The sequence below is a fragment of the Falco rusticolus genome, chromosome 4, assembly GCF_015220075.1.
Source record: "Falco rusticolus isolate bFalRus1 chromosome 4, bFalRus1.pri, whole genome shotgun sequence".
Classification (NCBI taxonomy): Eukaryota; Metazoa; Chordata; class Aves; order Falconiformes; family Falconidae; genus Falco; species Falco rusticolus.
The window spans coordinates 66,597,721-66,623,626 of NC_051190.1; the positions used below are offsets into that span (position 1 = coordinate 66,597,721).

The 25,906-nt window shown below is 37.3% G+C and overlaps 1 protein-coding gene across 9 annotated transcripts in view; it reads left to right on the forward strand.

The window, feature by feature from the left end:
- The window catches only part of ARHGAP12 (Rho GTPase activating protein 12), a 78,150-nt gene that overhangs the window by 28,439 nt on the left and 23,805 nt on the right, over positions 1 to 25,906 (forward strand). For 5 of the 9 annotated variants that reach the window (XM_037384658.1, XM_037384653.1, XM_037384654.1 and 2 more), the window contains exons 3-6: positions 6,680 to 6,943; positions 12,917 to 13,057; positions 14,649 to 14,729; positions 23,042 to 23,167. In XM_037384658.1, coding sequence (XP_037240555.1) covers positions 6,680 to 6,943; positions 12,917 to 13,057; positions 14,649 to 14,729; positions 23,042 to 23,167 — 612 coding nt within the window. The remainder of the gene's footprint in view (positions 1 to 6,679; positions 6,944 to 12,916; positions 13,058 to 14,648; positions 14,730 to 23,041; positions 23,168 to 25,906) is intronic. The other 4 variants (XM_037384657.1, XM_037384656.1, XM_037384655.1 and 1 more) reach the window with 3 other exon arrangements.

Consider the following 25,906-nt stretch of genomic DNA (forward strand, 5'->3'; position numbering starts at 1 on the left):
AGTAAAGTGTTTCATATGGTATTTAAATTTTCGACTATAGGAAAAGCAGCTTTGTCTATATCTTTGGACAAAAGCTTTTTTATGAAAGGGAGAAGCTAGATTGTGCAAGTGGCAAAGTACAAGTACGGTAAACACTGTCATCTTTGTGCATGTGTTACAAAGGATCCCGTTGTAAGATCTTATTTCCATTTTTTAAAATATTTGACATCACTGTTTCAATCCTTTGATCGATTATATACTTTCTTTTATTAGTATAAACCTCCTAAGTTAGTATGTAATAATTTTGCTCACCAAGATGGTCATGAGCACTAAAAAATGTGAACGGGAAGTTTGTATAGTGTACAGGAAAAAACAGTTTTCTATCAATTTTATTTGATCTGTCGCTTATGATGAATGATCTAGGAGCGTTGTTGCTGGTACTTGGAGATACAGCCAGCTGCTCCCATTTGTAGCAGGCCACCGCACCCCAGAGAGCCCTCCTGGTGCAGGCGCTTTCCACTTCTGTTGGTGAGTGCTTGTGGATGTGACAGCAGCAGCCACCTGTAGGCTTTCTGTGCTGCAGGATTCTTGCAGTGCAATTTGATGAATCACTACCTTGATGAGTATGTAAATAACTTGTCACTTCTTTTGGGCTACTGAGAAAAGGGATTGCATTTTGTTTTAGAGGCTTCTTGCTATGTATCTAGATTTTTATTTTTTGAATTGATAAAGCATTACAATATCAACAGATAAAGATTTATATTTTTGGCAACTTTGAGTTTTGTTTCTTTTTTTTGGTGTGTTGTGGGTGAACTAAAGCAGAAGGGAATTTAAACGGCTGAAATAACACAAGCACATTCTGGCAGAACACAATATCCCATGTACTAAGACTGTTTCATAAAACAAAATATTAGTAGATGTATTTATATTAACATAAAATTCTTTTTAATATATCCAGGAAAAGGAGAAGGTAATAGCTCAGCCTGTAATTCAGTGTAAATAGAATGCATAATGCACCAAAAGATAAAATTAGCAAAAGTAAATCAGATGCTTTATTTTACTGCTTTCAGTCTAATGGGAAGTTATTGGTTAGCCATTTAAAAAAATTACTTTGAGCATACCTGCTTGATATTTAAATGAGACATTTCAAACATCTGTTGAATGACCTTTATTAGGCAAATACATTTGAATGATTTTTATAGGATGATGTTAATTCTTCATTACTTTGCAATGTCATACATCTTTCTTATCATTTAATAATGACAAGTCAACTGAACATGAGAACTTAAATGTAGTTAAGTATTTGTACAACTATAGCTTGTCTGAAATTTATAGTCAGCTATTAACTGGCTTATAATATTTATTGTCACCTTTTTATGTGTTCCTTAGCGTGAATTATCTAGTTAAGGTTGAAGGTGGTTAGTGCATAAAAATTGTTTAGGTTCCCATTTCAATTTGACTTGTTAAATTAGTTTGCTATCTTCATCTCTGAGGTAATAGAGTACTTGCTGAAAAATCTCCCTTGTGGATTTTTGGGTATTACAGTTTAAGTGTGCCTGAATATGTTAGAAAGAAAGTAGGGTCTGGAATGTGTTTGTGAAAACATAAACCATGAGCAGAAAGAGGAAGGAGGAGATGAGCTAATTATTCCAGTTGAAGCTGTCACTTCGTGAAAATGAAACTGTGGGGGTTTTGAGATTTCTTTTATATCATTTCTGTTGAATAAAGCTGGTATTGAAGTTCCAGGCCTTCCTAAAAGGACAGTGGCAATTCCTTGGCAAGAAGCTCGGTTGTTGAGGGAACTGGCATCCTTCGTTCCCTGTCTCGGGATGCTGTGGGATGTGCCTGTTCTTTCTTCATCTTGCTGCTGCAAAGAGCCAGTATTCCCTCGTTTTCCTTCAGTGTAATGCTGTTCTTTCACATGAGCGTGGACAACCTGTTGCTTGTAACTTCATAAAATGTGTTAAGATTTGCTTTTCCTTTCTTTAATATTTTCTTTTCTTTTTTTTTTTTTTTTTTCTTCATTTTTAGCAGCTCGTTTCAGGAATCTGCTGCTACTGAAACAAAAGCTTTTAATTTCAAGTTTATAACACTAAGAAAATCTGCAAACTGAGGCACAACAACTAAAATAATATATTTGTAAAGGAGGGAAAATCATATGTGGTAGGTCATGTTTTGCAGGCTCGCAGTGCAGTCATTCTTAAAGCAGTTGTTCTAGAGTTTTTTGTCTTGGATTTAAGCGCTGTAAAAGGAAGAAGGTAATTGTCAGTTTCAAGGAAACTTTGTCTTTTAATTGCTGGCATCCTGGATGAAGTGTGTTCTCGTTGCATGAAAATAAACAAAAAACATTTTTAGGTGGTGGGTAGGGAAGAGATCTGTAGTCCTTGTGTCTCCCGGAACTGCAGTCTTACCCTGTTGGAGTGCACTGAACCTTTTTTTTTTTTTTTTTTTTTCTCCTTCTTAAATAATACTTAAACAAATATTGCCATCTGAAAAAAGCCATTTGTATAAGGTAACATTAAAATTCAAGCTATCCTCTGAGAAGCTGGTACGCATTTTGGTAAAAAAAACAACCACCTTGTGAAATATAGCAAGTTTGCTTTTCATTGCACCGAGTTCAAGTGCTCAGAGGCCTGATAGCTATCTGCTGCTTTTGTTGAGAATGTTGACTGTTCGTTCATGAATGATTAACCGGTTGCTTTATTTAAAGGCACGTATCTACTTCCTACTGTATCTGTATAAAAACTATGTTCTGAAAAAGCTGCGTATACAGTCCCTATTTGAAGAATGTTGTGTGTTGATCCTGGAAACTTTGTCCTGCCTGCATGAAACTCTTTCTTATCAGTTTGCAAGGATTTAGTGCTAGCAGACTTCTCCGAGACTGCACTTAAATATGGCAAATTTCTAAACTATTAAAATGCAGAGCATTACTGAACTCAAGGAGAGGTCCTTGTATTCATAAAGTTGTCATGGTGCTTAACGGGCTGTACAATTTTCGTTTAAGCTGTAGCATCACAGAGGTATTTCTGCTTTCTTACTTTTCTGTATCACTTTTCTAGCAAGTGTCCTTCACTGTTCTTAACAGGAGAAAGCAACATGAAAAAGTCTGAAATCCATATCAAATAGCAAATGAATGTTGAAATGTTTTGAGTATAAGGCATTTTTGTGCGTGCATGGACATGTTGAAGGACATGTTCTTGTGATTCTGATAGCGAGAAGACAAGTTGTGTCTTTTGGTAGATTTGATTCCATGTTTATGAGTTTTTGGAGATTCAGTGCAAAAATGAAGCTCATCAGTGAAGTTCTATCTGGAAGTTCTCATGTACATACAGAGCTGTTTATAGTGTTTAGCATATGTTTGTTTCCCTTAACTGTATACATCTGGTTTTGGGAAGGCAGCCATGAAAGTGGTCAGAAATTATTTTGATCTAGGTAATGCTTTATCTATCTGGGTAATGGGTATGGGAAATTAAAGGAATACAGTTAAATTAATGTTTTTTTGGATTGAAACTGTGAAGGTTTTTGCAGAACAGTCTTGAACTTAGAAAAGTCGTCTGAAATGAAAGGGTGAGGGTGCAGGGCACGGGAGCTCTGCAGGGACATCTAGTGGGACCTGACTCGGCAGGACTCTGCTTCCTAAGCTGGAGTGTAGAGGATCGACCTTCCTGCCCACACGGGTGTAGAAAGTACACTAAAATTAATTTCAGGAAACTAGGCTTTCTAAAAGCTGTTTTTTTCAACACATGAGAGATTCTTCAAAATCAACCTTGATAAGTTGGGTGCTGTTGAACTGAGCATTATTGTAGACACACCACCACGCCTCACTGCATGGCTTGAGGTATGAGGAAGTATTATTGTATGCTACGTGGTTATTTAAAGTAGTTCCTGGTAAGAAGGTTGTATCCCTCAAAAACTTATGAGCTAAGCTGTGTGTTGTAGTTAGACTGATGGCTTTGCAATTTTACATTTAGCTGAAAGCAGTAACTTAGAGGGGCCTTCCAGAAATCTTGCAATTCTTCCTGAAAAATCTGTCGGGAGAGAAACAGGGAATGAAAGTAGCTGAGGGTTTGGTTGGCAGGGCAGTTAGTGGTCATCTCTGTTGTTCAGGACAAGAGTTCTGGCTTTCCCTTGAAAACCAGAAATCAGTATATTGAGTTTGGAAGTACTAAGCATTCAGAAGAAAACCACTCCGTACGCTTTCATATCACGTTACTGTTTTAAACTTAACTAGCATGCTGCCTGAGTTATGTGGCAGTACGTTGTCTCTGGAGTTGCTCTGGTTATGATGCTGAAACCATTGAAAACACCAGTGTGAAAACTCAGAGCCATATTCCTATGTGTTGCTCAAGAAGATCTTCTAAAAACTATATCAAGCATTCTGTGTCATGGGCTTTCTATATAATATAATAATAATATAAATTATTAAACATAAGTCTTCTTTTAATAACGGCACTTCATTGTCTTATTTAAAACAAAAAAAGCAACTGGCAAATGCAGGCCAGACGGCAAAGCTTTATTGTCTTGTGTGGAAGAGCAGTTTTAGGAGGACGGGAGTGTTGTGCAAGCTGCTGGCCTCCCGCCGTGGCAGCCCGGGTGCTCGATGGTGCTGCACTTGCCACTTCCTTGAAATAGAGGAAGAACCCGAAGGTTTGTGCATTCCCTGGTGCAGGTGTATGTTGTTGCTTCAAATGACAAACCTGGTGGCTTAATGGCAGGACGGTTTACGTGGGAAGTGCAGCTCTTCAGGCTGGTTGGGTAACAAATGCAGAAACTGTGCTTTTGAATGGGGAGACCTCAAGGTTACTCTCCCAGCAACCCAGGGAATCGAGGTTAATCCCTGAAGACGGTGGGGTGATGCTTTGTTCATGGTAGTGTTCTTCATGCTGTTAGTGCTCTCAAGAGCAACTCTACCGAAGGCAGTCATTCTACAAACAAAATACAAACAAACAAACCCCCAAAACCCCACCCAAACAAAACAAACAAAAAACCCAACAAAAAAAACCACAGGGGGAGGGGAAAACTTGGATAGTAGAAAAAGTCTTTTACTGTCAAGTTTTTTTAACCTATTGTTTTCCTTCTGAATTAGGTAGAGGAGGATACTAATTAGTTTTGGTGCTCTGATTTTGTCAGCACTGCAGGTTTTTTTTTTTCCCCTCCCTTTGTGGTTTGCCTTGAATATACTGTACTTGCTATATCTAGTAAGCTGTGTTTTCTCTTTTGAAGGTGCACAAAACAAGTCTGTACTTGTTTCAATCTCATTAAGTTCCTCTCTAGCTGTTTCCCCTTTTGATCATGGATATTGCCCATATTTGGTTTTAGCTATGGTGCAATCAGTTTGTATCTGATTGTGTGGTATGGTATGCTGTCTCGCCTGAGCAAACCGTGATAATTTATGATTAGATGTGGCCTAGATTAGCAGCTTACGATTTTAATGTTTAAAAGGATATTATAAAAGATCTTTTATGTAATGCAATATGTAATTTTTTTTTCTGTGAAAGATGCGACAAGAAGCACAAGGACTTGCCTGCAGCAAAGCTTCTGAATTAAAACCAAGCAAGGGGAAGGGATGATATAAATTATATAGTTCCTTCCTTTAGAGTGCCTAAATAATGTGCCCATAAGTACAGAGATGGCAGTGCATTACCAGGAAACTATTCAATTTGGTTTAATAACAAACTGCTTTCACAGTCACATAATCATAGCTTTCATGAAAACACGTCTTATATTCTTCATGGTGTGCTTTGTATACTTTTCTTGTACTTTAAGAATTGAATTTAGTTTAATAACAAACTGCTTTCACAATCTCATAATCACAACTCTTGTGAAAACACATGCTGTTATATTCTACATGGTGTGCTTTGCATACTTTTATTGTCCTTCAAAAATGGAACATCTCAAAGTGTGTTTCTCTCCTAAACACTTTAGTGGCATATTTGAAAGTACTCGTGGTTTCAGTGAGTGCCATAGACTTTTAACCATGCTTTCTGCTCACCTTCATTTAGCAAACTATTTATTAATGAGGAGTTTTCATTAGTGTTTTGTTTTCATTAGATATTTGTTTTTCTACTTGTGTGCGTGTATATGAACAAACTTAGGTGATATTAGCATCTGTTTGGAAAGGTGTACTGTCCAGGTGTTTTCCAGAGTTTCTTAGTCACAACACTGTACTCATCTTTCCCATTGAATTGTCTGTTTAGATCTTGCTGAGAAGATAAAGGCGCCACTTTATGTTCACAGTCATCTGTATAGCATGAGGGGGAAAGGTTGGGGAGCCATCTTTGCCTCATAAGTGCATCTCAGAAATGCTACGTTTGGTCTTGAACAAGATCACAGTACTTACGGTTCCTGACCGATACTTGAACTGTAAAGCTGTTTTTCAACAAGGCAAAAGCGTATAATTCTTTCGATGATGATTCTGGTGTATTTCAAATCCACTGTAAGGCATAATTATCAGCTGTCATCTGGAGAAATGCTGGAAAATTGTTTCAGTGTTAAATAACTGTAGCTTGTGATATCTACCTTATTGTTAATAATCTAGTATTTTCACGCCCCAGCATCTTGTGGCTGTCCTTTGTGCTTTTGTATTTAACAACAAAAAAGGGAGTCTGTTGGTTTGTTTTCTGCTGTAATATATTCTGATTTGTAAGGGAGCATTCTAAAATGCATTTGCTCTTTAACAATACATTTCTTCTCTCAATAGCCAACTACTCCACCAAGCCAAGGGAGGCCCGATTCACCCGTTTATGCTAATTTACAAGAACTGAAAATATCTCAGTCTGCACTTCCACCACTACCTACAAGTGCTCCGGTCCAAATAAATGGGGAATGGGAAACCCATAAAGATACGACAGGACGCTGTTATTACTACAACAGAGGATCACAGGAGCGGACCTGGAAACCTCCACGGTGGGCCCGAGATGCAAGCATTAATAAAGGGGATTCCCAGAGCCATGCAGATCATGAGGTAGTTCCTTCTGAGATCACAAGCAATGAGATTGTAATACATATGAATGCTGTTCTGCTGTGGAATTTGGTACCGCTGAGTTTGAAGTGTCAAGGAGTGTCTTTATTGGTCTTTTTGGTCGCGTATTGTGGTATGAAGTAGTAAACAATTTAGCTTTTCAGTCCCTTTTGTGTACAAGAACGTGTACGTGGACTGTATACAAGAGTAATATATTGTAAAAATGCCTTACAGTCCCTCAGCAGGTATTTCAGTTTTTCATTTGAAGGAAAACAAAGATACTTCGAAACGAATAAATGAGGATAGAATAAGACAACCATTGTAACTTCCCTTGCCACGAAGTGCATTTTCTTTCCCAGTGTATTTGGCATATTTCTGAGGGAGAAGGGGGGAGAGGAGAGGGAGTGTGACAGTGCTTTAGAAGCAGTGTTTGTGGTGATGTGTTGAAGAAGGCAAGGGGAATTAGTTATTTTTATCGGTATCAGTTAAATCCACAGTAAAACAAAGGCAGGGAATATACAGGTGTTTGCTACTGTTTGATTAATGCTACGGCAGTAAATTTAAGTATGAAATGTGTTTTTTACAGAGGAAAATATTTTCTTAGAGAGGAATTAAGATGGATTTAGAGGTTATGATGGATGTAGTGATCTCCAGAGTTCTGGAGTCCAAACCAGACTTAGCAGAGTTCCACAGCACTTTCTACCCACATAAAAAATATATAATGGAAGCTTCTACGAAATGAAAATATTTATTTTTAATTTCATACTTAGTTTTATGCATACTATTAATAATTCTATATGTCTATGGTGCTTTTAAAATGTAATTTTTTTAAAAGGGGCACATGTGACCAAACTCACATTATATTTAATTCTTAAAGAGGTGGAATAATCATAGTAAGTGTCAAAAGCAAGTTTAGCTGAATAACTTGTTGCAGCATTGTATTTAACCATTTGCTTAGGTGATTTGAATTTACACATTTGTCAATTATTTCTACTTTGGATAGCTGTAGAACAAACTAGGACAAAGGGCAGTTAAAGGAGCTATATTTTGTTGTCAGATTGTGTTAAATTTGAGAAAATCCTTTTCTTCATTCTGTGAATGATATTCTGGAGGACATTAGATAACATTAAAGTTACTGTGTTAGAAGCTCTGCCCAGCCAGGTGTCCAGGTGCAAGGGCAGCAAATGCTGATGGGGAGGAAATCCATCTCAGCTTTTGGCAGTTAGCTGTAGGAGCTAGATTATGTTCAGGCCATAAACATATTCTTTGCATAGATCAATGGACTTTTTATTATTATTTGAACCTTTTGCTTTTGTAAAACCTTTTGGCAAGGCTTTGTCACTGACCTTGCTTAAGAGAGCTGAAGCTTACTGTGGAGTTATTTTATTTATGTTAAAGGATGATTTGGGTTAATATTTGAAGTGCATATTTATTCTGTGCAGCCAGTCACTAGGGAGAGTCACAGCGGGGTGTGTGTATCTAAACAGCAGTAGTTCAGGAAAAGCAAGGGAATAGTTGGGAGATGGGTATTACTATTTATATATGCTTAAAAAAGAGCTCTTGTGTTCAAACAGTACTTAGGGTCATCAGTTTCCTGATTGAAAGAAAAAGCGAACATTTATCAAGAAATCTTCTACACTGCACTTTAGTGTACCCTTTTCAAATATGCATAGTTTAGGTGGATTTCCTTGTGAGCCTATTACAATGTTTAGTTTTAAAATTTAATTGTGGACTGCTCAAAACCTTTATATTGCTGGAACACCCTGTTGTAGAAGTCTACCTGTGGATTGGTAGAGCCAGAAACAGGAGGGAAAGGAAAAAGGGACCCTTTCATTGCCTTCGGCAATGGTCTTCATGACAGCTGTGACATCCAGAAGCATTTAAACAGCCAAATTTTCTTGCCACAGTTTAGTGGCAGCAACAGGCAAACTGGTGAAATGTTTGTGGCTGTCACTTTGGTATCTCTGACGATGGTCTATTAATTTGTCACTGGGTGTCCTTTTGCTGAATAACTCTGGTTTGAGTCTAGATAAGATGATTGGCGTTTTTTTAGTAGTAACTCTCCTTATAGTAAGTGTAACTAGTCTTCTGTTGTCGTCATTCTTCCTTCTTGTCATGGAAGAACTTCCAATAATTCTTTCTCCCTCCGCATCTGCAAATGATCCCCTCTGACTCTTACTCATACCTCTGTGCCACAACTTTACCACATGGTTGCATGTTCAGAAAGCTTGATTATTTTTTTTTTAATTTATTTTCCATAACTTAATTCAGGTCAGTTTTCTGTTTGTGATATTTGAGGTGTCCCAGGTTTGCCTTCAGTTAGTTACATGCCAAGTTTTCAGTCTTTGTAAGACCAATGGATGATGCATATATTGATTTTTAGCTACTCACAAGTTTTTATTTCTAGTAGCACAGGTTCCTTAAGTAATTTGTGTCCTCTCTGACTGGGTTATCAAAGTTTGAGTCTAGGGAGACACATGTTGCAAGGTCATATCAATGTATTTTCCAGCAATCGTGTTGATTTTGAAGCTGCTTTTTTTTATTCTCTTCCCCTCCCTCCCTCCCTCCCTCCCTCCCTTTCTTTTTTGTTCTGCATTTGGGAGTGTACTTTGCACTCTGCTGTTCATGTTTACCTTTTTGTTTATGACCTGAGTACTTAAACCAAAATATTTAAAGGCTGAGATCAGAGATGAAGTTACAGTAAAATACAGGACATCCCAGATTTTGTCTTGATTATGAAGACTTAAAGCAAATGTCTAAATAATCAGTAAAACCAGATTTATTATAATTAAGTTGCCTTTTACACACTAGTCTGAGCTTGCTCATTCCCTTCAGATTTACTGATAAAAGTGCATGTTCAGGAAGGTTAAATGCTGGTTATATCTTCACTGATATGTCTTTGGAGGAGCTTGTATTGTATTAGGTAGCAAAATGGCAGGGTGATGTAAAAATGAGACTTGTGAATGATCATGTATTACATGTGTAATATATTAGAACATGAAATAGATTATAGTTGATCTTGGAACTTTGTGATTAGGAAAATGTATTTTGTTGGATTGTTAGAACGGAGTACAACTGTACCTAATTGGTAAAGCAGTTGGTAGCAGGTATGGCACAAAGAAAGCAGTTATAGGTTATAGCAGTTATTTGGGTAGGGTGGGGGAAGCAATGAAGTCCTATCAACAGGGCCTCTAGGAAAGCGTGTAAGATTTTTTTAGAATTACAGATAAATTTTATCAGAAGTGTATGTGTTTGAGGAAGGAGTGCTTAACAGTATCTAGGAATTATCTGTCAGGTAGTGAAGTGATTTAATTGAGGTGGACTATAAAAGGAATGAGATGTCACCATATTGGAGAGAAGCAAATCTCTAATATCTAGCTAATAGACCATAATGTGAAGTAGAGACCAAAATATTAACCAGAAAGCTAGCAACAGGATTTCATTTAAATTGAAAACTACATTTAAAACATGTGGCCAAGATGCAGTTTTATTCCCTGTTTTTTGTTTTGATATAAACAAAAGGGCAATAAAGGGTTGTTAGCTTCTTTAGTCAGTAATCTTTCTTACGGTTTTGATTTTTAGAAGTAGTAGTAACTTTCAAAACTGGACTAGTTCAGTGATAAAGAGAGACTTTAACAATTCCTTTTCTTATTAAATGTGTGGTGATGAATTCATCTCTGTCTTCAAGAATTTTCCATGTAAATGGAAGAAAGCCAAGAAAGATAGTGGAGGCAATGATGCGGGGGACTTGCTGTAATTCCCTTTAGTGTCACGGCAGAGTTCTTACAAGGTGTAAGGTTGGGCAGCTGTCTGCTTAAAGTGGCTTTATTTAAATGTGGTATAGTATAATTAGGGATGGGACTCAGAAGAAGCATGGATGATACATAAAAAGCATATAGGCAGTTAATACTGAAAAAGTGTTGAAAGTTAAAAGTTACTGGAAGTGGTTTGGCTGGTGTTCTCTAACCCATGTTGATGCAACCTTAGCAGTTGTTCCTACTGGCTGAGGAACAAGGAATGCCTTGGCTTGGTAAACTTTGTAACAACTTGGGAATTTCATTTAAATTGAGGTCTGCAAAGGTATGTGAGATTAGTTAAGCCTCAAGGCTATTACTATATATACTTTACCTTATATGTGCTTTACAGATAGAATGTTAATAGTCATGCTTGCTGAACAACAGTGGTTTTTCTAGGATAATTTAATTTTTAACTCTTCTGATTAGTTTTACATGTGTACAGTTTCTTCAGTATCAGGAGTTGCTTGGAAGAGGCAGGTACACATGCATTATGATGTTCAGTCGTAATTCTTGTTAATAGTGATAATAGAGCTGTCCAAAGTCTACTAGTTTGAACATATGTCAATGCACTTTATATTTAACCATTGAAACATAATGTAAACTTAAATATGTGTACACAATATAGCTATTTTACGATAGTACTTTAAGTGGAGCTAATAGCGCTCTTATCAACTCTTCAGTCTTAATTCTTCAAGTGTAAAAATGGGACTGAAGACTACTTTTTCCCACCCCGCAACTAGTGTTTAGAAATTGGCACTTCAGAATTTCATATTACTCCACATGCAAGAGACGTAGCATTGTTTAATCCATAGTTTACATGCTCACATTCTGCAGGCTGTAGAGGACGCTTAGATTTTTTTTTTTGTGTTACTTTATTAATGACCTGAAAATTTCCCATGGGTTGTGCTGTGCTTGGGAAGCTGGCTCATGTCAGTGTAGGGAGTTTGCACATCAGTGGTAAGGTACTCAGAAAAGTAATGCCAAAACCCTATGTAATAATCACTTGGAAATGTTGCTAAAGATATAGTTTCTAAAACAAATGACTGTAAAAACTGGTAAGTTTCTGATACCTGGATGTTTTTTGGTAAGATTTAAGTTTTCAGGAGAGGTTTTTTCAAGTTCAAAACTGGAATTCTCCCTTTCTCCTGCTTTATGGTTTTCCTCAAAATGCTTGTATTTGTGTTACTGAACCTTAGTCAGTATTTAACTGCTGTAATTTCTGAATAGCAGGATGTGTTCCCTCTTAAGTGTTATGCCTCCTGCTAGCTGAGGTTCCAAGATAGCGTGAAAGAAAATCTGCACTGAATTCCTCAGGAGAATGTGCCATAGAGATATTGTTGTAGGAGATGAATACAGGAAGATTTTCTTTTTTGTGAAGCACAGAGAGGATGCTTTGAATAATACTGCAGTAATTTAGCAAGGAGGTGAACAAGGTGCATGAGGGAACAGAAACTGTGTGTGCAAAATCTTTTTTATACTTTACATGTCAAACTTCTTCCTTACATTATAAATCACTTCTACCTCTGGAAAAGAATTTTACACCTCAGCTACTTGGTGCTTGGTAGAAAGCCTTGCTTTTGCATTGCTCATTCACACAGATCAGAGCTGGAAGGAGGAGAGTGGAAATACCTAATGTTTTAGGATCTATTGCACAAGTACTGTAAAGTGCTGGGACCTACCAAGGTGCAACTGGAGTTTCAAGATGTCCTTAATGTTTGTTGTATTTCCAGATGTTATTTGGGGAGAAAAGGATTTGGGTATAACAGTTGGAGTGTTGCCAGAAAACCAAGGTAGCAGGTTTCCCAAGTTTTTTTGAGTCGATGCAGATTACCAAAGTTAATTCTCTTCATCGTTTAGTAATGTAAATTTGTGGGAAAGAAATTTAGGTTAGCAAAAAAATTGAAGTTTAAGTCTGAGTAGCTGAAATCTGGTGTAGTAGAATTAAAAAACAATTGCATCAGTATAAACAGTTATTCTGAAAATACTTTGAATTGCCTAGCAATTATCAAGCATTTCTGTACTGTAAAAATGCATCTCTCTCTTCTCTGAGGTAAGATATAAAAGTGTGAACTCCCTGACCTTATTACTATTCTCTTTCTAGTCAAATAATCTTTGATCTTTCAGATTTTAAAGCGCTTTCATTCTCAAAACTGCCTTGTATGTTTCTGACTACTTGTAGCATCTTTCGTCAGAAGAAAACGACCACAGTTCTTGTTACAGCCAGTCAGATAGTCAGTATGGTTCTCCTCCAAAGGGTTGGTCAGAAGAGTTGGATGAACATGGTCAAACCTTATATACCAATGACTATACTAATGAAAAGGTACTTTTTCCTTCTTCTCATCACATGTTCTGAATCTTTTTCACTAATTCACTGTCAGAAATGTAGATTTCATTTCTAAAAGTGAAACGCATACCTCAGCAGTATCTCCTTTTGGTTTTTTAAATATGCATGAAACTTCAGCAAGTGAACTGAATTCTTTTTTTATGTGTGTTCTTTACTATTTAGAAAAAGTTTTCTTATTTCCAGTTGTGTATCAGATTATATAAAATAAACATATAGTGTATAATGTTTTTTTAATTCCTGCTCTCCCCCATCCTCTTGGTTAGACTTCAGGAATGAACTTTGTACCAATATACTGGTTTTCTTACTATATCTCAAGAGCTGTTCTTGCCTACATAGGCCTTCCAGTTAGGATGGTTTTGAACTGAAAATAATGCGGCTTTACTGGTTTCATTCTTTCCTTCACTAGGGATTTACAGTACTGCTTTCAGATGTAGACAAACTTCTTAAACTACAGCTGTATCAGCAGATTTATGTTCTATTCTGATTATCTAATTACGACTGATGACTGTGATTCTGGGCATGTTATAAAAAATTCTCCAATGTAGGATAAATGACAATGTTTATATTTTAAAGCAGTCGATTTTTATGATTGTTCACTAAAGCTGCATTTTGGATTTTTTTAACTTCAAAAAGTATTAATTGAAAAAGTAGGTTTTTTGTCATATTATAGCACCACCTCTTCGATGTATGCAAGTATTTTTTTGAAAGAAATTTTTAAATAGTTGAGTTTTATGCCAGTCTTGGAATTTTATCATGCTTAACCTATTTCTGCTAAACATCTGTAGAGCACATACCTATGTTTTGGCAAATATGCAAACTTTTTTTAAATTGCACTGGGATTGATAGGAAACACTGTTTTCTATCACGAACAGTTTATTGGAAGGCAATCTTGTGAAACCTGCTTGACCAAAGAGCCTTGCTGTGAGTGTTTCTGTGCATTTTTTTGTGTGATCTTCTCGTAGACTTTTGCTCATTACAGTTCTTTCCTTTCTGCATAACTAGTCAGAGTTGTCATAACTTTACCTCTTTGATTGTGAAAGTTGCTTATAGAGGTTACAGAAATTATATTATCTTTATTAATGATTTATTTTATGAACTGCATTTCATGTTCCTGTTGATGTTAAAAGTGGGGTTGTTCAACAAGTTCAATTATCTCTTAAATTGTCAGCAGTTACTGATTGAACTTCTTGTAATTCTGTGTATAAAATCCTTATGCAGATCTGATGCAAAGATTTTGCCTCCTTAAACTGACACCATAGTGTTGGTGAGAGTGAGATGTGCCATCTTCAAAAATACCTGTTTATCACAATCTCTTGTGTGGTACTGCAGGACTATTTTCGAGGAGTTACAGAAGGAAAAAATACTAGTGCACCCAATTCAGGAACGTTGTTCTGTGGTGTTCTCGTCGCTAACTAACCTTGGTTGGTTAATGGAGCTTGTGCACTACTCACTGCTGAAGTGGATGGCACTTTATTAAAAATTAACTTTAAATCCCAAGTATCAGAGATTTACTATGTTACAGCTGTCACTCTGATTACATTTCCTATCATCACTTTTCTTTCTACAGTGGATAAAACATGCAGATGAACAAGGTAGACCATACTACTACAGTGCTGATGGTTCTCGATCAGAATGGGAGTTACCTAAGGTGAGTTACTTGAAAAAGAAATTTTGACAACTTGGGGCTTTCTCCTCCTCCTCAATAAATGGTCTGTGAGGCAGTTAATGGGACTTACAGCAAGAGGACTTACATATTGCACTTTTTCTTGCATTTTTGTGGAATTTCTGATTGTGAAGAGAAAAAAAAAAAAGTACTCAAGGTCATGAGAAATGGATGTATGTGACTATTCGGATGTCAAAGATGATCTTTACCTTTGCTGAACTGAGCTTTACATGCAAGGCTGCAGAACAGTATCTCTGATTTTGCTGTGATGAGGAAAACCTCTATAGGAAAAAAGCATTATTTTTTTTAACTGCAAAATGTTTCTGAGAAATTTTAGTCAAATTTTAGTACCCTCCAACATGCTTATACAGACACGTGTGTGTATATATATATAAACAAAAGTTTCAGCAGAGTTTTGTGATACCTTTGAGGATGACACAGTTTCACCAGAAGTGTGTTCTGGTATTTATTAATTTTGTAATGAAAATAGGAATTTCTAGGAAAGTGATGAGCTAGGGACAGTTGATAGTCTGAGGATGTACCTAATACTATCTTAATCCTCATTTTCACTTTGAAAAACTGCAGGACGTTTGTCATAGTGATGTAGTCGTATACATCTTTCCTGCTATTAGGATGTTTATTCAATCCTACATAGTGAGGTGACCATAAAAAAAAAAAATCCACGCAGAATTGTATGCATAAATATATGAAAGAGCATGTTTCTCAATTATTGTTTCATCAGTCGAAAAATCAGTATCCTAAGTTACTTCCACTTAGAAAGGAGCAACCCTAATAGATAGTGCTTTCATAATATTTATGAGAAAATGTTTACATTGAAATTTATGAATGAAGCTTTATACTGGACTGTTTTGTTATGTCAGTAAAATAGTTTGTATCTGAGTCACTGTAGAGTTACCTTTGTGAATTCTCCTATGTTGGTCTGATGTGTTAGATAACTTACTTTGTATTGTTAGGTTTATGTATGTTACAATCTGTAACTATTTGTTTAAAAATCTAATTAGCTATTAATTAGTAATTAGATTAATTAGAAGTCTGAAAATCTGCTAGACCAGGTTTTACCAGAAGCAGTTGTTAGCTCAGTATCTATAATTGAAGTTAGTTTTGGGGAATAATGTCTTGGGTATTTCACTCTGACCTCTGCAATGCAGAAAACTTTGAAAGTGAAGAAACTGCTTTCTACAAAAATAGATTAGGTTTGGGTTTGAACTAAACAGCAAATTAAGTTGGCTTTAATCCAACTACAGTAAGTCACAGAGATAATCCAGAATTGTTGTGTGAGGCATATTAGCATAAAGGGTTAGGGTTTAGTATTTGTATATTAGTGCACGATATTCTAGTGGTTCTAAACAGACATCTGAGCTCTGTTATATTAATAGCCACCTACAGAATAAAACATAGCCTGTTTCAGAGTTTGTGATCTAATATGCTTTTGTTCTTGTTTATATGAAAATCATCACAATTGCAGTTACAAATTTTCCTTAAAAAAATATTCTAATGAGCCATTTGGACAGAATGTACTCTTTATTTAATTCCTTCTTGAAACTAGTAAATCTTGAGTGGCAGCAAATACAAGGTTAACAGAAGTAAATGATCAATTGACACTCGGATTCACAATCCAAGAGTCTCTGTTTCCAGAAACCCTTCGCTTTTAACTTTAAGTGCTGAGGAACAGATTAAATATTTTAGGAAAAGATTTATCTAATTTATGTAACTATCTGAAGAACATACAGCAGAGATGTTACACTTGTAATTAAGTGTGATTGAAGTTTATTCTCTCAAATCTTATTGAAGCTGGTTCCAGAACTGCTGAGGAACAAATGAATTGGAAAGGCAATGTAGACCACAGAACTGCTTTGAAGAAAAATAACCTATGTTGAAAACTTTTGTGAGTGGTGGGAGAAAACAACAGAAAGACTTCAACATTGTAGCTCTTGCTTAAATGAAGTTAAATTACATTGCTAGGAAAAGGAAACTCCACTCTTGGTCAGTTTTCCCCAGTGTATTTAGTTCAAATACTGCCTTCCAAAATCTGTTGTGAAATGGAGTGATGGATAGCATGGTCATGTAGTGCTGTTAAACCAGAAAAAGAAGAGAATCCTTTTGTTAAATGGTTCTTAATAGTCTGGACTTCATTAGAACTAAAAATAATCCGGAGGTTTTTGGAAATAGAGTATCAACTGAGCTAATACTATAATATTAAAAATCTTCACTATTACAGCATTAACTGGAAGTGTTATTCCTGAGCATGTTCACATTTACAGTATTCTTGTACATGTGTTTAAAAATTTTGAGGGTATATGTTGGGGAAGAGGGGCATTACCAAACAAATTAATTCAGGCAGTCTCATAGAAAGCCCTCCAGTCATGTATATTTAAATAACATCTAGGAATAGCTGAATGCCTCTGGCTGGTGTCTCAGATGGAGTAGCTTTGACAACTGCTGAAAAGTCCATTAAGGCTGACGATGAGTGTGACCTAGCTTTTTGCAGTGGAAGGGAAGAAGATGCTGAATTATTCTTTAAAACGGATAATAATCTTTAACTATAGGTTGTACTACATCTTGCAAAAGACTTTGAGTTTCCTCCTATGCATATGCATGCTGCTGCGTTCAGTTGTTGGCTCTTGCCAATTAAAAAAAAATAAATACACCTACAAATAGAAGTTCATTCCTGTGTAGATTACTATGATAAAATGTTTATTTCCTGTGTAGTGAATGAAAGCCTACAACTCTATTCCAGAAAACTAGTTTTCTAATACGAGTTTTATAATTAAAGCAAGCAAATGAGAAATCTGCATTAAGGTGGGGAAAGTATTAAATCGATTTCAGGAACAAGAATGCTCTAACTTCTGAAGTTTAAAAAAGGTAATTATCAAAATGACAAAAGTGAGGAAAACTATGTAATAAACATTGAATAAATAGCTCAAAGGGGAGGTAGAGAGGACAACCTAATAAAAATCATAGAGTGGTCTCAAACACATTTTCAAAATGTGTTCCTAGCCTGGTGTCTGGCATAACAGTGTGATGCTCGGCCATCTGCTGACGAAGCTCTCTGATCCAAGAGTAGACTTTGAAAGAAAATGCATGTACTATAAGCCTCTGGGGTGAAGTAATAGTTTTGGTGTAAATATTTAGACTGTGATACTGTCATTACAGTTTTTCTGATCAGAAGTTCCTGCATCATTAGGTCCCCTCGCTGTATCCACAGAAGAAGCACTAGGTAGAGGAGCTTCAATTTTGGCAGTGTTGATAGACCAGCAGCCTGTTAACTCACTCCGTGCACTGCCGATGACAAGTATGAGCTCAGGGGCCTCATTTCTGATACTCAGGTGAATGATTTATCTTGCTGGACACCAGAATGCTGTCAGAGCATGCGATCTGAAAAACTAAAATGTGATGCAGCTACTATCAGGAAGATACCATGCAGTCAGATGATGGAAGAAAATAAAGATGAGGACACGCAAATAGGGCCTGGTTTGTCCTATGGTAAATTTGTCTTGTTCTGAGTTGTGCTACTTGGCTTGAGGTAACATACTGTGTGTGTTGGCATTCATATCTACTGTAAGTCAATATACTAAACAGTATCATTAGCAGTAGTGGATCATCACCACAGTCTTGTCATAAAACTTGGGATTGCTTGGCAGAAGTTGAGAGTCTCAGCTGATGTGAGGATCCAGATGGATTTTAAGGACAAAAGCGCAAGTGATATGACAAACCTGAGATAAGTATGACAAGGCAGGCAGATTTTGTTCTTCTGTCTCTTTAATGTGTATATTTGTACTCAAGAGGCCTGGTCTGGTCTTCCTCATTTGTCCTGGTGTTTGGTGGTTCCCACCCCCCTCCCCTGCTCCCAAATAAGATGAGGGGAGAAAGTGCCCCCAGTTTTTGCTTGGGCAAGCAGCAGGACCTGTGGTAATCGGTGCTGGCTTGGAGCTCTTCTTCAAAGTTCAGCAGTCATAGGGGTGGAAGGTGAAGCAGTGCATGTCCAACGCGGCAAAGCGGGCTATCCAGAGGTGTCTTTCAGTCACTTCTGCAATTCATAGAGCTGCTTGGCCTGGTGGTCTCCTGTTTTGTGTAGGTTCTGTTCCTTTACTGTGGCTGCTGCCTCCAACTGCTGCCATCCAGATGTCTTATGGCAGGGAATGAGGAATCTTCATTCCCTAGAGGAAGAAGGAATGAAATCCTTAAAGACAACAATTATTCTTTTTTTATGTATGTAGGCCTAAGAAAAATGTGTTACTGATTTAGTTGATGAGTAAAGCAAAAGCTGTAACATAGGTGATATGACTATCACAGCACCAAAAAAGTTTATTTAAAGCCAACGACAGCAGTAGCACTAAAGAGTGGTTTTGTTCTGAGACAACAGTAAAAATTTCTTTTAAAAAAATCTTCAATTTCAGATAGTCTATTGGGACAACTGCAAGTAACATGGTAGAGTAGTAAGCTGCTAAATGGTACTAGGATGTCAGAATATTTTTAAATGCTCTGTTTTGATCTGATTACAAGAGGGTAGAGTAGGATGATTAATGTCTGTTCTTTACTACTTTTCACTGCCTTTTGCTTCCCACTCTTTCCCATGCAGTTCATTTCATCTGGCAGAGGATGTTGTTAATGCTAACCAAGAAGAACCTTTGTTTCTGTTTCTTAAAGCTGACATACCTGTGTCATCCCCACAAGAATGGGGACAACTGCTACAAATAACTTGGAGGTGTTATGTTTATTTCAGTCACAATTAGGCTAGGACAGAACCTTGAGCCATACCATTTATCAGGTTAAAATTAAATACAAATCACTCAGCCAGTTGAGAGGATCAGAAAATTTTATACAGAGGCAAAGAAACCTTTTAAGTAGCTGGTGAAAGCACTGAACAAATTCAGCAATGAAAATGACCTTGTGACCTAAATTTACACTATTGGTATCCTTACCTTACGCCAAGAGCTGTTATAGTAAGTCTGCGTTACTTGGTGAGTGCAGTCAGAGTATGAGCAGCTTGCTCATGTCCTCCCCTCCTGATAGGAGATGGTCCCAATGAAATGGGGAACAAACTGAGGTGATGTGCTTGAGGGGTTAATGTAATGGGACAAGTCTGAGTTTGTAAGTATTTTCTAGGAGCAGCAGTGTGTATACTTGGAGTTGTGTGCTGCATTGTCAAAAGCTTTAGAATTAAGAAAATAACATCGCACCCTGGGGTACTGCTGTTCAGGCACGTGGTGTAGCAGAGATCATCCTACCAGGCAATGTGCAGCCTGGAATGGACCAGTTTTATTGCAATGTGTGGCCCTTGCCTAATCTCTGTCTTCAAGATTACACCGCGGTTTAGGCATTGAAAGGCTGCTTAGAGTTAGGTAAAAGATTTTGCATGAGAGAAGGAGAGCCCAACCTAGTTGCTTATTGTTGGTCATAAACAGTGGGAAGTATCATTGTAAATGCCTATGTGAGAGCCAACAGCTCCACAGGTAGGAGTCCTATAGAGTGTCAATAAGTGAATCTGACCTGAAACTGTTCTGCAAGGTTTTTTGAAGAAGGTTGGGTGAGGGCAGCCCAAAGAGTAGCAGGGGTGGTGGCATCTGACCTGGCTAGGCTAGTAGCTCTGGCTACTTCTCTGTAGCCAGGGGACTCTGGCTGGTCTAGAGGATGGCTAGTACAGTTGGATAATGCAGTCTGAAACCGTGTCTGTCTCTCACCGTGACTGTCTTTGGATATCACAGATCAATCAATTTGTTTTAAAAGTGGAGGCTTGTCTTGAGCCCAGAAATACATAAACTTTTTCTTTCTCCCTTAGTAGTGTGTTCTGCTATTTGTAATAAAAAACCCAGTAAAACAAAAAACCCACCCCAAACACCTGAAGGAGCAATGTTTACTTGACACCTCTATTGTAAGAAAATGGGGCAAAAATGTCAAATGTTCCCTTTAAAGAGTCAGTTTACCAACACTGTATCACCAATGCAAATTATTTAAGCTGCTGAGATGCCTGTAGCTCAGTGTTGCTGAATTGTTAGCAATGCTTTTTTAATGTGCTCCATATACTGTTGCTTTGCGTTCTTGTTAAATGTTTTTTGTAAAACTTCATATTACTTCATTATTACAGGCCTTGGCTCCTTCAAGGCAGAGTTGTCTGTTAAGATCAGTTAACTTGTGATGGTGTCAAAGGTGCATTTTGAATATAGATCACCTGTAATTAGGCTTATGCCCATATCCTAACTCTTAATGTAGACTTAAATTCAAAATAAGTTACTTTAAGTCTTTGACTGTTTGAACTTAAATTCCCCAAGTTACTCAAATGGAAGGTGCATGGAGGATTTCCATAAATAACATTCATCCGTGTCACTGAAGTGTAAATCCATTTCTTAAATAAATGGTTCTGTTTCATAGCAAGAATATATTTGAATTGCCCACTTAAATGTTAGAACTGCTGCAAGGAATGCTGTTTGTGGTGACTTTCTGTGACTTAGACATAGTATCACTGAAAATTGTTTAGGTTTTTACTTGTAATATGGGCAGGCAATTCTGCTGCATATTGCTTAGCTTGCTGGCACAGTTTGAGTTGTAGGAGCATCTGCAGAGTGGATATTTCCGTATCAAAAAAGTAAGCTAGTAGATTCCTTGCAGCATGAATGATGGTTCAGCTTTTGATTTAACAGGGGGACAGACTGAAGAATTGCTTAGACCCTCACCATTGCAAGGAAGCAGTTGTCGTTTGAGCGTAACTGTGCTGAACTCAATACAAAGTCAGTGCAATCTCAGAATTAAATTTCTGCAGTGGCAACCAATACGTTTCTGTCTGTACATGAACTACCAAATTTTATTCTCAGTACTGCAAGATCCATTCACCTGGGAATATGTTACTACTATTGTGCATATTCAAATAATTCAATGAAACGCCAAAGTTATTTACCTTTTAAGCATCTATTGACTTACTGGAGCATTAACTCCATTTATAGCAACATACAAAGGTAACACAAGCATAATGTCTGCCATGGCAGTATTAATGCTTGTTCTTTATTTGGGCAATAAATGTAACTGTGTAATGCAATTCAGCTTAAATTTAGCATTGATGTTATTTAGGTTAAACCTTGCCATACTTTTCTGGTGTGTGTAGGTAGGTATAGGTTATTCTGTCTTTGAACACCTGAGACTCCAAGCTTACAGTAGGAACCAGTAGCAAAACTGTAGAATGCAGTGTGCTTGCAAAGATTACTGCTTCAGCCCTTTTAAATAAAAGGGGCATTTGTCTTTCCTGGTTTACTTCTTACCCAGTGGATTCTAGTCCTTTACATGACTCTACAAATGCTGCCTTATGTTTCTTTCTATGTGTAGATTTTAGTCTTCTAATGCTGAACAGAAAGAATTGAGATTTTAAAAGACTTAAACCATACGTTGATGTTTTTTTCTTGTTTGTATTTTCAGTATTAAACTTCAAAATATTTTTGTAATTCTTCATAATGCTGCCTCAGTGTTGGTGGTGATGATTTAAAATGGCAGTGCTGCTAATGATAAGTATGCTGCCATTCTGAGATCTGATTAAATGCTGGGTCCTCATGACAATCACATTTTCTCAGCCTGTACATCTTTGGGATCCTCTTTGAGTTACTAAAAAAACTATGTTATGATAGATCCGTTCTCTCCTTGGCTGTTACAGCTCTGCTGAGTCCTAAAATTATTTTCTGCTAAATGTTTATTTTCTGTGCTTATGTACACTCCACACCAGCAAATCCTTTTATAAATAATTTGATGTCATTGTTCTGAAAAAGCAAGTTGTTGTCCTCATGTCTCTCTCTCCTAGGCATCCCAAACCTTTGGGTCAAAGAGAATCATATCCAGGCAATCATAACTCTTAATCTAAATACCTTACTGCAGGATGGTAGGGTTTTCCCTTTTTTCTTTTTTTCTTTTTTACACAAGAGCTGGACAGGTGATATGGTACTGTTGGCACAATATGAAGAGCGAGTGTTTAAATCTTGTGTTTATTCTAACTGCTTCGTAGTTCTCAGTATGCTGGTTGGTTGCAAAACCAACAGCAGGCTGTTGCACAAGAAAGCAAACATCTTACCAAGGGAGACTATTATCCCAACAGGCCAGTCTTAATTACTGCCTCAGAGAGAACTACAGCAGAAAGGACAGTTCTGAGGACCAAATGCAGAATAAAACCAAGGCTATTTTCACATATTCCTTGGGTGATATCAGGAATCTGAAAGTTTGCAATGTTAAGCTGTACGAATGGTATGTTCAGGTGTTGTTTCCATGAATTAGATTCTACTTACAATTTTTCTCTTCTTTAGTATAATGCTTCACCACAGCAGCAGAGAGATATAATAAAGAGTAGGAGTCTGGACAGGAGGCTACAAGAACCAATAGTTTTAACAAAATGGAGACACAGCACAATTGTGTTGGACACCAACGATAAGGTAGGAGCAAGTTAAACAGCATGCTGGAGTACCAACTGTTTCTGATGTGTTTCTGAAGTGTTTAATCTAATATAATCTAACAGAAAGGAGTATGCATGAATTTCTGAAATTTCATTTTTCTTACATTCTGTTGTCATTACGTATAACACCCAGTGATAACAAGGGCTGTTTGGTAACTTTGCTGCTGTTACTTTGTGAGTAGTAGCTTTTTTCCTTGTTATCATTGAAATGTTTTAACTAGTGTTGCTTCAGGGTTTGGCATGTACAGCCATTTTACTTATAACTGGGTATCTTCCAATTCAGTTTAGGCTGTGGAGTGTAGTTAGGGTTTGAATTCAAGAACTGTGGATGTAGGTGAGGTTCTAATGTAAGGTATAGTGATATTTCACACCTGAATGTTTTAATTGTTGGAAAAACCAAGTAGAAGTACACTAGAAAAATTGCAGACGAGTAACAGGAATATTCATAAAATTGGAATAAGTCACATTCGCTAAAGTAAAAATTATGCCTTTAAAGATGTAAGTATTTGTATTATGTAGTGGATTTATTTATCACTTTAATGACTGTTACATTGATCTCCACTAACATCTTAAGGAAAGAGGAAAAGCTGCATGTAGTTACAGCAGGCTTGTAATATTGTTACTGAAGGGCAGAGGATGGCACTGGAAGTACCAAAACACTTGGCTTTCATTGTGTCCAGTGCTGAGCTGGGTGTTTAGTCAGAAGAGAGCTGCGGGTCACTAACAACAAAAGCTGTTTTCTGCCCATTCTTAGGACATGTTTGTGACAGTCTGTTTTGGGCTGTACAGTAGCAGATGCTATTTAGGCCATCAAGGAGAAAGAGCCTCTCTTGCTCTCTCTCTGCCTGTCTCTCCGGTTTGATTTTTGTCTGCTTGTGCTGGGACGTTCTGCCTGTGGGTGAGGAGGGTTGATGTGAGCTGGGCAGGGAGGAACTGAAATGGGAAATGGGCATTGCAGGGTGGTGACTTGCTGGTTTCTGTAACGTCGTGGCAGTCTGTCTATATACCAAGATTCACGGGAACTGAAATACTTCATAATGCTGAAATCTTAGCACAGGCTACTCAGAATGAGGTGTCAGGAAATGGCATTGTAAGCTCTCTTTTTCTAAAGATACAGGGGGAAAATGAAATGAATGTAGATTTAGGAGTATGGAGAAAAGCCTGTAAGTGGGCCTGTGTAATCGCAGATGTCGAAGACAAACTTCAGTGGGCAAAACATAGTAGTTAGAATGAAAGTGGATCTGCTGCCCAGAATGTTACTTGCTTGACCTGTTGTTTCTGGTATATTTTAATGGCTTTCCTTGTTGAAATGGAGTGTAGGAGAGTGGCTTGTCATGAGTTGACTTAGTTCCTCAGGATAGCATTTATTGGATTTGATCTTAAGCTTTTGAGCTGTCAGTTTAGAATATATCATATGTGGTGCTGAGGAGGCAGCGGACCATGCTTGGCTGGAGACTTTGCACCTGTACACATCAGTTTAGCTTGAACGATTCTGAGGTCCCTCTACTGCTCCTTTCCCCTCCATTCTCATCCTTCTGTACTGAGTGTGTTGTGGCACTGCGTGAGAGACAGCCTAGATGGAGTCCTGATAAATAAAAGCTGAGTGGATGCTTCTAGCCTCATGTGCAGTTTACGCTTCACAGGTATGAACAATTACATTTGAAATAGCGTAAAAGTTTTGGCCTCGCTTTTAAAGGAAGACTTGCCTATTATTGTTTGGCATAAGATTTACTTCTGTTTTGGAGTGACCTTATGTTAGTGCTGCATTGAATGAAGAAGCTCTTGTAAAACACAGAGTAAGTGGAGCTGTTTACTTTCCTTTAAGACCCAATCTTCAAATACCAAGATGTTTAAACCTAGTGAAGCAAACATGAAAGTGTAAAAATGCTTAGTGAATTAACCAAAGGAAACTGTATATATATCTGTAAACATTTGTAAAGTCTAAATCAATAGCTGAAAGTTCCTTTAACAGCTTCAAAACATGCAGGCAGCATGTTTTTTTAATGGTAAGGAGACTACATAGTTGTATAAAGCACAGTGTTAGTGCTTTGAGAAAATTAAAAATGTGTAGTGGAGCAATAAACTAGAGTCTTGTGGAAAGACAGAATTTATTTAGTGCACCTGCTTTATTACCACTGGCAGGCCCACTGTTATATGTTCTCCTTTAAATTAGTGTGTGGAAAGGGAGTAGTTTGGAACAAGAAACCCAGTATTTGTGGTTACAGAGTTGCTCAGTCTATGAAAGCTATCTCAAATTCAGAATGAAACAAAAATTAAACCAACTAGTATTTGTCTGGATAGAACATCAACCCCAAGTTAGCTTTTCAGATAACTCCTAGGGAAGCTATTTTCTTTTTATTTTCCTTATTTCTTTTTCCAGGGAAAACAACACAATTCTATGAAAATAGGCCAGTCAAAAGAGTGTTTGAAATGTGTCAGAGTGAAAGTAAGAGTTGCCGTGGCTGATGAGATTTGAAGATATCAAACGTACTTGTTAACTGCTTGTTGGCTGTGGCACATATCGGTATATAGCCATTAGCTAAAATATTTGGTAAGCAGAGGAAAAAATACCTTCCTGGGAGGTACAATGTTGAATTCCTCAATTTGAACATGTCCCCCCACCCCAGACATCTGAAAATATGGAACACTTAAACTGTTCTTAGGATTGCTACTCTTCTCTGTTACTATGCTACTAAAAGAACTAGTGGGCCACTCCTGT